A 13,338-nucleotide genomic window follows, 5' to 3' on the forward strand; every position below is an offset into this window, starting at 1 on the left:
ATAGGTTAATATATAATATAGTTTTGTTAAAGAAATTCATGAAAAAGTGTATTGTAATTAAAAATCATAATCAAAAATTTCGGGGAAAAAAATAAAAATAGCCTATTACAAATAATATTTCGTAAGAAGATGATAAAGAATATTTTGTTGTTGAGTCATTATTAGTTTACACTAGACATATGTTATACAAATATACAACGATAGATATAGGGAAAATATATATGGAGGAAAATTATATGTGTATGTTAGAACATAATATGTTTGTTTGTAATAATGGGCAGTAGATATAGTTGTGACGTAGCAATCAAAATGAATTTATTACTTGTTATTGATGTGAATTATTTGGTGAAGGGTGATATGACATTGTATGTTTGTATGTTGTAATGTTAAGAATTTAGAAAATGTTATGTCAAAATTTTCTTCTTTTCGCTATGACATCCTAAATGTCACAATATAGTCACAAAATATTTTTTCTATTTTTCATGTATTTTTTTTTCAGATTTTAAAGTTTTTCTTGCATTTGACATTTCACATATTTTCTTGTTTTTAAATCTTTTCTCTGCGGTTTTCTCACGGTAACCGCGGTTTCGGTCGTGAAAACCACGTGGGAAGCCATGGTTTCCGTCGTTCTCATACGTTGTTCCGGCAAGCACTAGCCGCGGTTATCGTGCCAAACCGCACGGTAACTGCTTAAAACCGTGCGATAACCACGATTATCGCAAAGATTTTTTTTATTTTGAAATTCATCACGGTTTTTATGGTATATGCACTAACCGCGCTGCCGCGGCAGGGGCGGCATACACGGTGAGTCAAACCGTCTACACGGTGAGTCAAACCCTGGATATAGCTGCCTCAACTCCCATATCTTTGTGTTGGTACCCTATGCTTCCTCATCAATTGTAATGCGCATCCATCTGAAAAACCTGTAGTTGCAAGGAAATTTGTCATCCATAGAATTGCAGACTGAAATTTGGCACTGGAGAAATAAATATATTAGAATGGCTTCAAGAGGCTTCCTCTTACTGGAGGAATGCATGGTGACGGTGTTTCTCTACAGGGAAACGAAATTATGACAACAAGGGGTGACTCTTCGATCTTGATATTTGCTTGAGATAGCTGAGATCGTAAAAATATCTATTTCTTAAGGTATAAACAGCCAAATTAATTATTATAAAGTGAAAAAATTAAATGCAGAAAATTTTTACAAAACACATTGTTTAAGAATTTAGGAAGCATGCCCTCTTAAATCAAAAATCCATCATTGGATTTAAATGGGCCATTATGCATTTATGCATATGGTCATTAGGGAGAACAATTTGTTAATTAAATTTCTAATAAAATATAGATCCAGCTAGGAACATGTTAAGTATAGCACCGCACGTGCCGGACATTAAATATGGTTTGAGGTGCTCCTACCTCTCACAAACATATCCATGTGAGCCCTATATTGCACCACGCTAGCGGACGTTAGGTTGTTTCGACACCTGCTCGCTCACCCCAAGTCCTAAGACATTGATAGTCCATGGTGAGGGAACCGTAGGTTTAATATCGCTGACTCAGTTTCTACACTCAGTTTCTACACAGTAGTTGACATATAATGAAACCTAATGAAATATGAGTAACATTAAATTTAATTTTGTTTTGCAAGAGTAGTATCTATACTAATTTTTTTATCAGCAAAATTAATAGTATAGTCAACTAGTACCTCTAAAAATTGGCACGTCATCCATAACGATCAATAGTTGATCAATAATTGGCTATAGATTCGTACTACAATATTAATATATGTCTCACCCTGCGACAACTTGCTAGCCCACTTTTTTTCGCTCTCATATCATCCTTCTCCACGTAAACACGGATATGATGTGTTAAATCTTATAGCCCGCTTAATACGGAGGATATATAAATGTCTTAGTATTAGAATTGCTCAGCTTCCCCTACAAATAATCGTCAGGTGTACACACATCACCAGTGCGTACGCTCGACAAGCTGGTCAGCAACGTTTCTCTTGCACAACCTAACCCTTATAGCCAGACAAATGATGTGAGTGGAAATCAACCTTATCCATGCTGCAGATTTCTGTGACTTTGGATCACCATAATCGATAAACTGTGTTTGGTTACAAGAATAGCAGAGCCTGCATTGCTTCGACAGGCTATGCCCCGTTCAAACTTAGACCCTGATTGTTTCTCTCCGATTTTTATTTAAGTTCTTATCACATTAAATGTTTAGACACTAGCTAAAAGTATTAAATATAGACTATTAATAAAACTCACCCTATACTCTGGACTATTTCACGAGACGAATCTATTGAGTCTAATTAATCCATGATTAACGAATGTGATGCTATAGTAAATATTTGCTAATTATGGATTAATTACGCTTAAAAAATTTGTCTAATGAACTAGCGTTTATTTATGCAATTAGTTTTGTTATCAGTTTATATTTAATACTCCTAATTAATATCCAAACATCTGATGTGACAAGAGACTTAAAATAAGTCACTATATCCAAATAAACCACTTACAATCGTTTGCAAGCATTCAGCGTGAGCAAGTTTATGTTTGGTTGCAGGGAGCTGAAGATGACTTATTGACCTTCTCAATGCTAACTGCGGTGCACCTTGTGATTATCCATTCCAAGCAGCATCCTTGTGATTATCTTCCATCCTAGATCTCTCAGCTCACTTTTAGTCTCGTTGTGGCAGTGCCAGCAGGATTTGATCACATGGAACTTCAGAGGCAGCCCTTGGAAGCATCAACTTGTACATCTACTCACCACAATCTGCAATTTCTACCACAGCAGCTTATGGGATGTTTAGTTGGAAAAAATAAAATTTTTGGTTATCATATCGGACGTTTGACTGGATGTCGAAAGTGGTTTTTGAATACGAATAAAAAAAATAAATTTCACAACTCACCTAGTAACCACGAGACTAATTTTTTAAGTCTAATTTATTCATCATTAGCACATGTGGGTTACGATAGCATTTATGGCTAATCATAGACTAATTAGGCTCAAAAGTTTCGTCTCACGATTTCTTCCATAACTGTACAATTAGTTTTTTTGTTTCATCTATGTTTAATGCTCCATTCACTGGTGAGCGCATCTGGTACCACTTTTCTAGGAGCCAAATTTCACTCTGTTGTAATCCCTCTTGGCATGCTGCAGCTGCTCCAGGATCATCAGCTCAGGTGAACATGCAGAGCCTGAGGCAAGCTGCATTGCCCAACAATTGGCCTTCAGAGCCATCAACTTTTACTCAAGTTCCAACACAGCAATGGCCTCAAACTCAATACAATGTAAAAAAAACACCTGGTAAGGCTGAAATGTAAAATAGTTAATATATGGTCACTTTAGAACTTGATTCATTGGCTGTACAAATTATAATTGCATAATCTTCCATTACATGGTCTCTGGTTTGTGCTTCACCAATTTGATGTGAAACTCTTGGACTGAAAACAATGGTCCTGATCTAAAAGTTAAATTTCCAGAATGTTATAATTCAGCCCTTCGTTTTATGAGGATACATTTCATATTTTGGATTTCTATGCTGTTAACACAATGATTTCATATAAGAACAGTCATAAGACAATATGAGCTGTGACTTTGGCTTAAACAGAGCACAGGTTTAACAAGAGGGCACGGTTACTATCAGACAGACGGTAAAACTCCAAGCAGCAAACAAAATTATGACGCTAAATTCCTGTGCACTTTTTTACGAATCCATGATCAGCTCTGCAATTAAAGATCTCTAGGGTAACAAAAATTCTCTCACAACTTAGGTTGATTCCCGGTACATGACTGTACGCGATCAAAATGGCTTGAATCCTCAGCAGCAACAAGCAGATGCCTCAACAAAACACACAAAGGGTTCGGTGACTTCCATCTGACAGAATTCAGGAGATCCAATATCAGATGGGTGTCTAAAAGATATACTTTGGGAAAATGGTTATCAAGTTTCGGCGCCATGTACCTAATAATTGAAGGATGGTATTACTCAGAAGTTCCAACATGACCATTTGAGTTATTTGCAGGCGTTCCCATGTATTCAGCTGCTGCCAATATTAGACCTGCATAGAAAAATTAAAGTGGTTATATCATACCGGAAAGCCAGAATAAAGATAGGCAAAAGTACTGCATTATCTAAGCGAAGATTGGAAGAACAAAAAAATTGTAGATATATTTATTTTACAATGTTTGGAAGCTTGACGGGATATAGTTTTCAATTTTTTTTTGTGATTTTAGTAGTTAAACTTCGAGCGTAACAAAAAGGAATACCAGTAAACGGGGGTGAAGGTCTCCGAGGCCTCGACTTAAACTCTGGATGGAATTGAACACCTATGTAAAACGGATGGTCTTGTAGCTCTACAACCTGATTATAGTTGGGAAACAGGATCAGGCTTCAACAAAACAAAATAACTTAATACAAATGTCGAATGGGAATGAACTGTTGCTTGGTACCTCCATCCTCTTTCCACTTTCATCGCAACCAACAAAGTGAAGGCCAGCATTTTCAAGCATAGCAACGTAAGCAGGGTTCACCTATTTAAATAGTAAAAAATAATCAGCTACAAGCAAAAGGATGCAATAGATATACAGAATGAGATGTTTAGTAAATAAAATTCATGGCAAACCTCATATCTGTGACGATGACGCTCATCTACATGAGAAGGGCTCCCGTATCTAAGATTTACATTTATGTAAAAATTAGAAAATGTGATAAGGAGGTGTGAAAACAATCATGCAAGAGTTGGTCAACAGTAAGGACTACCATTACACTTTTACTGCCGTACAAAGGTTGTATTTTAATAAAATGTTTTAATATGGTTCCTAACAGGAAGCTCTGCAAGACATTAAATTTTTCATGGTGCAGATAATCTATCAACCTCCAAACGCATTAATATTCCAAAACCACAAAAAGTATCTGTGATCCAACAAGTGGTCAGAAAACCTTACAGTTTTGATGTAAGACAATCTGTCCTGCGAAAGAACGTTCTTCGGCAACCCAATCTCATTGTGTTTCCCATGTGCGTTTTTGAAACCTGAACAGTTAATTTGCAAGGGCTTAGATCAAAGTGGTGTCTCTGTCCTGGACATAAGTGGATAAAGAATTACCTCAGGCATGTACATAACAACACGAGCTGGTGTGTTTGAGTTGAACTCTTCACTGTCTGCATCCTTTATGCCCAGAACCTATGACAGGATGCACAATATGAGATTCTATGAAGATAAAACAATAAATGAGTGACAAAAGGAAGCATAAATACATGTCTGGACATCTCAATCACTGATATCTGCATTCCCAAGCAAATGCCAAGGTATGGAACTTTATTCTCACGAGCATATTTTGCAGCCAGTATCATCCCAGATATTCCACGATCCCCAAATCCTCCTGGTATCAGAATGCATGAGGAATCCTGAAATGTTATCATTAATAAATGTTATGCCTCTGAAATAGAGTTTGCATACTGACATTAGGAACATGAAGACAATCAGCAAAGTCACCTTAAGAGTTTCCCAAGCTTTAGCATGGGCTTCTGGTGCCTGTTGAAGAATTATGTTATGTAAAGGCAGTCTCACAAGATAACACAAAGCAGGAAGGACAAACATAGAAATTCTACATTGGTTGCAACAATAAAGTGAACATATTGAGTTAGTAGACTAGTACAAATACAAATGATCTTTAGCCACAAGATAATTATTGGCATCAGATATAAAACAGAGCATTGGTTTAAACATTACAACTGTGCTAGTCTAATAGAATAGACATATCTTACTAAGAAAAAATATTGTAGGACTTACACTTGTTGCAGTTGCATCTTCAAGATCTGAAGCTGCAATCCACTGGATAGAAGGTTTCAATGAACATGCAACACACGCATGTAGAAGAGCCTGAAACATATTAACATGAATTTGAAATAACATCTGAATGTAATACTATTAGATGTAAATAAAAATTAAATCACTAGCTCTTCACAAAATTGTGGGAAGTTGAAAAAAGCTAATTGCATAAAAGGATAACTGTTAGGAAATTATTGCATTTACAGTATAGGCACCAACAGAGGTAAATTTGACTAACAGTTATTGCCGAACAGGCAAAACATGAATGTTACCTATTGGACCCATTTTCACCATTTGAAAGTTTAATTGAATAGTAACAATTTTGTATTAAAAGATTGGTTTAACTCACCTTCACCACTGATAAGTAGGAATCTGTCAGATTAGTATACTTCCCAACCAAAGCAATTTTAACCTGCATGGCATTGATGCCCATTGAAATTAATTCTGCACTAAATAATCAGTAGAAACTGGAATGTCAAAAGATTAGGGGAAATTAGCAATACTAACAGGGTTCTTGAGGTCATCATATGACTCAGCCATCTGTGTCCAATCTCGTAACTCAGGGGGGCCAGCAGACCTACGAAATAAGATATGAAGCTGATTCCAGATAACTAACCAAAACACCTAGTATAAAATAGGTAATGCCGGGAAAGTGCAACAGATTTGTTATTACTATCCCAACTCACAAATCTCATGACAATCAAGGATGAGCAAGTCCATTCACATTCACAATAATTGAAAAGGTACCAGATGTAGACCAGAAATAGAAGTGTAACTTAATTATAAACAAACCACGATTTTTCAAAGGTAGTAAAGCACAATAAAAAACTAAGCACATTATTTCCAAACATTAAAAAAACTGATTTTGAGTAATTGTCTGGCTCACCTTGCAAGGTTAAGTTGTTTGATTATAGCCTCATGAACTTTTTGGTTCTGAAAAATAGCGCATGTTACAATAAAGTATTAGTGTAATGATAATATAAGTTATACAGATTCAATATCTTCCTCTACATAGTCAACATTTAAGCTTTGAGCCAAAGATTACAACTCACTCTAAGAATAAGTGGAACATGCCACAAATTTGGAACATCATGGATGTTAAGTATATTCTCAACCTATAAGAAATAGGATAGAATATCAGTAGAAAAACATGCAAAAAAGAAAGGCTCTTTAGAAACTTAGAAGCAAGAGCGTACCGGGACATGACAAAATTGTGAAAGTTTCTCCTTGACGGATCCTATTAGTGGCTGAAAGTGCAGATCGCAAAAAATCATGTTAAGCCAATAAAGACAAGAAAGCAAATAGACTAAGCACCAAGAAGAAATGGACAGCCATGTCCAGAGTAAGACAGGACAAACCGTATTAGAGTAACCGCTGGAGAAGGACTCCATATGATAATAAAATATGGAACATCAACATCAAGTTTACTACAAGTCTATAAGCTATAGATGGAAATATAAACCTTTAACTAGGAGAATGATATTGAGACTAGAATGAATAGGGGTGTCATATTTTAGAGTGTTCTGCTATTCTGTGCCGCTTGTATTACCTGTGCTGATCGGCATGCTAGAAGATCAGGAGTCAGACCCAAGGCCCTTAATTCTCGTACACTGTGTTGCGTTGGCTTTGTTTTCTACAAAAAAGGAAATAAGAGAGTCAGGGTTCAATCTTGGTGGTTACCTTTTCTGATAGAAGACTGAATATTGCAATGCAATTTATTCTCATGTCGGAGGCCAGGACATCATCAGCAGAATTCATGATGTAAGAGAACTATTTACCTGCTCACCAACTACACCCAATACTGGAACAAGGCTCACATGTATGAGGCAGAAATTGTCCTTGCCTACAAAATATGTAAGAATGATGAATGATGTATCCAACTACGAGCACTAACAGGAAATAAAAAAAATGCTGAATGTTCTCTCAGCATATCAACAATAGCATATGAATAAATAAGTTCATAACTAATGTATGGTCCAATCATTTCCGAAGAAATAAACGGGAAAAGAATAATGTGAAATGATAGAACAGTCAGTGAAACCCATTGAACTCGACACATTTGACATTTCTAATTTCATAGTAACCATGAACTATTAAATTTGACGTCAAAAAAATCCAACTATACCAAGAGAAAATGACAACTGGCGCAGAGCTTCAATGAATGGCATAGATTCAATATCACCTGAAACAAGAACAAAGTCAGTTCATACACTATAATAGTAGTAATCTACTACTATAACATAACATGCCCCAAAACCCTACCTACAGTGCCTCCCAGTTCAATAACACAGACATCGGCTGGACGAGTCTGCCCATCCACAGGAACAGAAGATACTGATTGTATCCAATGTTTAATTTCATCAGTTACATGAGGAACAACCTGAACATGTTACAACCACAAGAGTATAAATTGTCATATGGGCATTACACAAGCTTGTCTTTCCAAGAAAAAGAAATGCCACAAGGGAATTACCTGGACTGTCTTTCCAAGATAGTCACCCTTCCTCTCCTTCTCAATAACAGACTGAAAAGAGCAATAGTCACCATTTACAAGGTCATGTGACAATGAGCAAGCATTTTCTAGGAAGGGAGATCACCTGATATATCTTTCCAGTGGTAATGTTGTTATCCCTTGTCAGAGTAACATCCAAGAAACGCTCATAATTGCCTAAATCCAAGTCAACCTGCAAATTTCATACATTAGGAACAAGACAACACACTGATCATAAAGAGCAACATTACATGGAAGCATCAAAAGTGGTCATACCTCTCCACCATCGTCAAGCACAAAAACCTCACCATGCTCAAAAGGAGACATTGTGCCAGCATCTGTGTTTAAATATGGATCTGCAAAACCAGGAGATGGACAACAGTAAGACTAGTGACACATCAAACCTGAGAAACCTCCAAGCTAGTGCAAAGTCACACAAAAAAAGGGCTTTCCATTTTGACCCTTACTCTAAGCAAGAAAATGCTGAAAGGGACCCATGTTTACACAGAAAACCCCCACATGTCAATCAAGAAAAGGCACCTAGAGAAGACTGACCACAATACACTAAAACAATTTAAGTTCAAAATGGCATCACCATGCACCGTCCTATAACTCCAATAATAGGACACTCCAAGGCCACATGGTGATCCCTGATGATCCAACCACAACCTTAAAAATAAAAAAGGTGACACTTTATTATACATCTAAAAGCCTACAAAGCCACATAACCTCGAGGAATTCATACCAATTAGACAACAATTACCCCGCACGGATTCATTGAAGGATTGTTTTCTACATAACCACGGCGCTTTCTGATCACCAAACAACACATCCATGACAAGAATGCACCTACCAATCATCACAGCGAATGAAAGCGGAATCAATAATAGGCACACCCGAAGGAGCAATCTTTCAATACTGCATTGCCTAAAGCGGCCATTTTTTACCGCCAATTCTCTCCCTCTCTCTCTCTCTCTTCCAAGCAGAAACCAACAAGCTGACGCTTTTGACACAACCCCAAATTAAGAAAGGAGATAAAGCTCTACCAAAATCATCGCAAAGGCCGCACTTTTCCCCCTCCGAGAACACCACGACGAATGCACCCACCATCTACCCACAGAATTCAAAAAGACAACCACACCCTCCGCAACCCACCAACACAGCTCGATTTCCTAGGGTTTTAGCCGCCGCGGCATTCGGATGAACAGGAGGAAAGAATCGAACTGAGAGGGGAGGGAGAAGAAAGAAAGGGGCCGGGTACGGACCGATCTTGATGCAGGTGACGCGGAGGCCGCAGGCCTTGAGCACGACGCCGACGCTGCTGGCGGTGACGCCCTTGCCGAGCCCGCTGACGACGCCGCCGGTGATGAGCACGTACTTGGCCGCCGCCGGCCGCTCCGGCTCCTCCTCCACCGCCACCGCCGCCGCCTCCTTCCCAGGCTCCGCCATGGCAAAAGATTGGTCTTTTTTCAGTGCTGCCTCTGCTGCTGCGCCCTGGCGAGAAAATTGCAAAGCTGTACGGACGAACCCTCTCAGAACTCTCTCTTTCTCCTTCAGAAGGAGATACAGTACGGTATTTTTCTTCTGAACATGGCGACGCACAAGGCAGTATTTATTTATTTATACGCATTTTTGGTCTTCTGCGAATCAAGTGGAGGAGTAGTAACAAACTTCTCTTTTTTTCTCGAGGAAAATCAAACAAACTTTGGTCTTGTTTAGTCCGTAAATTTTTTTCAAAAACATCACATCGAATTTTTGACATACATTTAAGCATTAAACGTAGTCTAATTATAAAACAAATTTCAGATTCCGTCTAAAAACCACGAGACGAATCTTTTAAGGCTGATTAATCCGTTATTAACACACCATAGCACTTATGACTAATCATATTCTAATTAGGCTCAAAAGATTCGTCTTACGATTTTTTCCATAACTATATAATTAATTTTATTATCCACGAATATTTAATGCTTCATTTAAATGTCCAAAAGTTCAATGTAATGTTTTTTTGAAAAAATTGCAAACTAAACAGTACCTGACTTCTACAGGTGGATAATCGAGATAGGCAGTAAAAAGTGGTTTTATTTTCGACGAGATATTTATTTTTATCTCCTGGCTCGGCTGCAAGCCTGCAACTGGCAACTCCTCCGAGTGACATTGACAGCTCAAGTAACAAACAGAGAATGACAACTCCCAATTGATCTCAATCTACCTGTAAACAATAAACAATAGGGTTGATTGTTTGGCGAACAAAAACTAATTTATTAATTAAACTTTTATACGTGTTCTCGATCTAAAGCAAAAGCTGATAAATATAATTTACGACGAAAAAACACTAAAATTAACTCTAAATATAAGGTTAAAATTTTAAATTTTGACTTGTAAATATAAGAAAAAGCGAAAAGATGATTAATTGAGGCTTCATTTTATATACCAAATTATTCTCCAGTTTTCGTGTGTACATTTTTTGAGTTGTTAAATATGTAATTATTTATAAAAAGTTTTTATATAAATTTTTTTGCATCTAACATTTCTAACTTAGTTTTTCAACTTTGTAGGGTTAATTACATCATTATACCATAAAATAGCTATAAAAATTAAATAATATTTCATTTTTTATCTACATCTAACAAAATACCATAGCCTAAATTTCTATTTCGTAATGTAACATTTTACCATTTCGTAGATTCATATGGATGCTAATAAATCTAGATATATCTATAAATAATTTAAATTAATCAATAGATGAATCTATGTATTGCTACAGCGTCTTATAGTATGAACGGATGAAGTATTACTACTTTTGTTTTCCGTGATAAGACTTTTTTATTATTGTTTATATGCTAAGGATGCTAAGACATGCATGGTTTACATGGTAAAATTAATTGCATAGTATGTTTCATTTTTAGACGGTATATTCCATTCATGTTTCTCATTTCCTTTGCATATTCCATTCATGTTTCTCATTGCCTTTGCAACGCTGCAACGAAATGGTTAGAAAAATGTTTTCCGATTTTTATTCGGCATTTGGGATGGGTGTTTAAAAATGTGCTTGTTTTGGTTTGGTACTTAAAATATCTACTGAAATTATGGCATTGTCCATATCTTACGTATTACTTACATTAGCACATTAGTAGCATCAAATCAAACATATCTTCACATTGTAAAAATGTGTCAATACCAAAATTTTAACACTTTTAAACTTTGCTATGAGCATCTCTAAAAGCATGGGTAAAATTTGATCCTCTAAATCTCAATTTGGGTTATTCATATGAAAAGATTTTATCTCTAAACTAACATGCATTTCACCATACTCTTTATCATCACTTTTCACTATCTAAATTTTAAAAACTCTAACACCTCCAACAGACTCTCCATATCCACTCTCCGTGTTGTTTTTCTAGAAAGCGTGAGACAGTCTCGGTGACATGACCCCTAACTTGGTGGAAGAAACACTTGACAGATTTTGCCACTAAAAGTAAGTTTAGTCACCTAGATAGCATGATAAGTCATATGAGTAGCCATGTCCTGCTCATTTTTCTAAACCTTATTGCTAGAATTTAGTTTAAAGAGTCATTTAATTATTTTTTGAACAACCTCTTAGCGTACACGGTTAGCTACTCCTTATTCTTCGTGGCAACACAAACAAACATGATTCTCGCTTCAGTTAATGTATCATTATTTAAATAGTAACTATTATATTTTTAAAAACATTTATTTAGTTTTTTAAGAAAACATCAGTATAAAGTTATTTTTTAAAAAATACTACTCTATATTTAATAGTTTGAAAAACAAAAACGATAAAGAAAACATCCATGCAACCTATATAAATACAAATACAATTTTACGGAGACACAACCGAGAGTTGCAGGCTGTTTTGCGTCTCGAAAGTTTGACAACCTTTTAAATATAAACAAATACAATAGGGTCACGCTCGACACCACCAGTTAGTTAACTAAAGCTCCCTTTTTTTCGCGCGCCCGCTTTCTAAACTACTAAACGGTGTATTTTTTGAAAAAAATTTCTATAGAAAAATTGTTTTAAAAAATTATATTAATTTATTATATATTTTTAATAATTAATAATTAATTAATTATATACTAATATATTCATACGTTTTCTGTGCCAGGGTATAAGTATACCCCCATGCCAAACACTGTCTAGGTCTGTGTAGCCGGGCGTGTGGAAGATCGGCCGTCCGACAGCATGGACGGCTGTGGTGTTTGACAATTTATCCTCCACCTCTTCTCTTACCCTTATTCATTTCTTATTTATTATAGAGCACCATAGTATTTTCTTCTTCACCTTAATATCTACTAAACAACATAGAAATATTTATATTTTGGGACGGAGGTAAGTACTTTAAGCCAAATTTAATTTTCAAAGCTTAGTCTTCGACTTTTCACTAGTAAAACGCCAATTGGTTTATCTCTTTAAAATGGTGAAACGACGGGAGCAGCTCGACATGTTTACTTCTCGGTAACAGTTGATGATCTGTTATTCTTTCCTCCACTGGTATAAAATATTTTAGGCTTCTCTGATTCTCCACAAATACAGTACATTTTCGAGCAGTGTTTTTCTAACGATCTAACCACTATAGAGAAAGGGTTTAAATCCATTATAAAAAAACAGTTACATGGTTAGGCGTGATCTTTTTCAGCTAAGCAAAGTTTAAGACACTAAACTAATTTCATCTCTAGAATTTCTTATATTTATGGACAATAGGTAATAAGTTGGTTATCTATGTATCAGAGATAAGAATATTTAAGGATTTTTCACACTCTAATAAGCGGCGTTTAACGATTTACCACATTATGTATCCACGACATTAACATGTAGATCCTCGTCCACGTCTCATAGACACGCTAGTGGCAAATTGTTAAACTTTTCATTATTGTGGCAAGTGACAAAAACTTAAATGTCTCAAGATTTTAAATTTGATTTGATTCCAAAATACTTTCAAGATCATTTTTGACTTCCATTGTCTGGCTCATTTTTCTTGA

General features: G+C 36.1%; 1 protein-coding gene across 2 annotated transcripts; it reads right to left on the reverse strand.

Moving 5' to 3' along the window:
• Positions 1–3,329: 3,329 nt before the first annotated feature.
• Positions 3,330–9,903, reverse strand: LOC102718604 (CTP synthase). Of its 2 annotated transcripts, none has more exons than XM_006664032.3 (23): positions 9,601–9,903; positions 8,612–8,691; positions 8,442–8,528; positions 8,318–8,368; positions 8,107–8,224; positions 7,970–8,026; positions 7,623–7,687; positions 7,394–7,477; positions 7,041–7,091; positions 6,897–6,959; positions 6,731–6,777; positions 6,352–6,421; positions 6,194–6,256; positions 5,806–5,895; positions 5,509–5,547; positions 5,271–5,420; positions 5,119–5,196; positions 4,960–5,045; positions 4,638–4,686; positions 4,465–4,545; positions 4,282–4,375; positions 3,977–4,073; positions 3,330–3,889 (listed from the first exon to the last, which is right to left on the reverse strand). In XM_006664032.3, exons 1-22 carry the CDS (start codon positions 9,782–9,784, stop codon positions 3,997–3,999), a joined length of 1,764 nt encoding a protein of 587 aa, XP_006664095.1. In that variant the 5' UTR covers positions 9,785–9,903; the 3' UTR covers positions 3,330–3,889; positions 3,977–3,996. The 2 variants fall into 2 exon arrangements, with proteins under 2 accessions (XP_006664095.1, XP_015698402.1); XM_015842916.1 differs by lacking the exon at positions 9,601–9,903 and adding an exon at positions 9,189–9,210.
• Between the last annotated feature and the right edge of the window lie 3,435 nt (positions 9,904–13,338).

The sequence above is a fragment of the Oryza brachyantha genome, chromosome 12 (assembly GCF_000231095.2).
Source record: "Oryza brachyantha chromosome 12, ObraRS2, whole genome shotgun sequence".
NCBI classification, from domain to species: domain Eukaryota; kingdom Viridiplantae; phylum Streptophyta; class Magnoliopsida; order Poales; family Poaceae; genus Oryza; species Oryza brachyantha.

Bases quoted from the DNA above. Each gene is read 5' to 3' on its own strand.
- LOC102718604 (XM_006664032.3), bottom strand. From the start codon at position 9,784: ATGGCGGAGCCTGGGAAGGAGGCGGCGGCGGTGGCGGTGGAGGAGGAG. The intron at 6,960-7,040 runs GTACGCTCTTGC...TATTTCTTATAG, and splicing joins CACAATTTTGTCATGTCCCG to GTTGAGAATATACTTAACAT. The intron at 4,687-4,959 runs GTAAGGTTTTCT...TGTAAATCTTAG, and splicing joins GATTGTCTTACATCAAAACT to ATACGGGAGCCCTTCTCATG.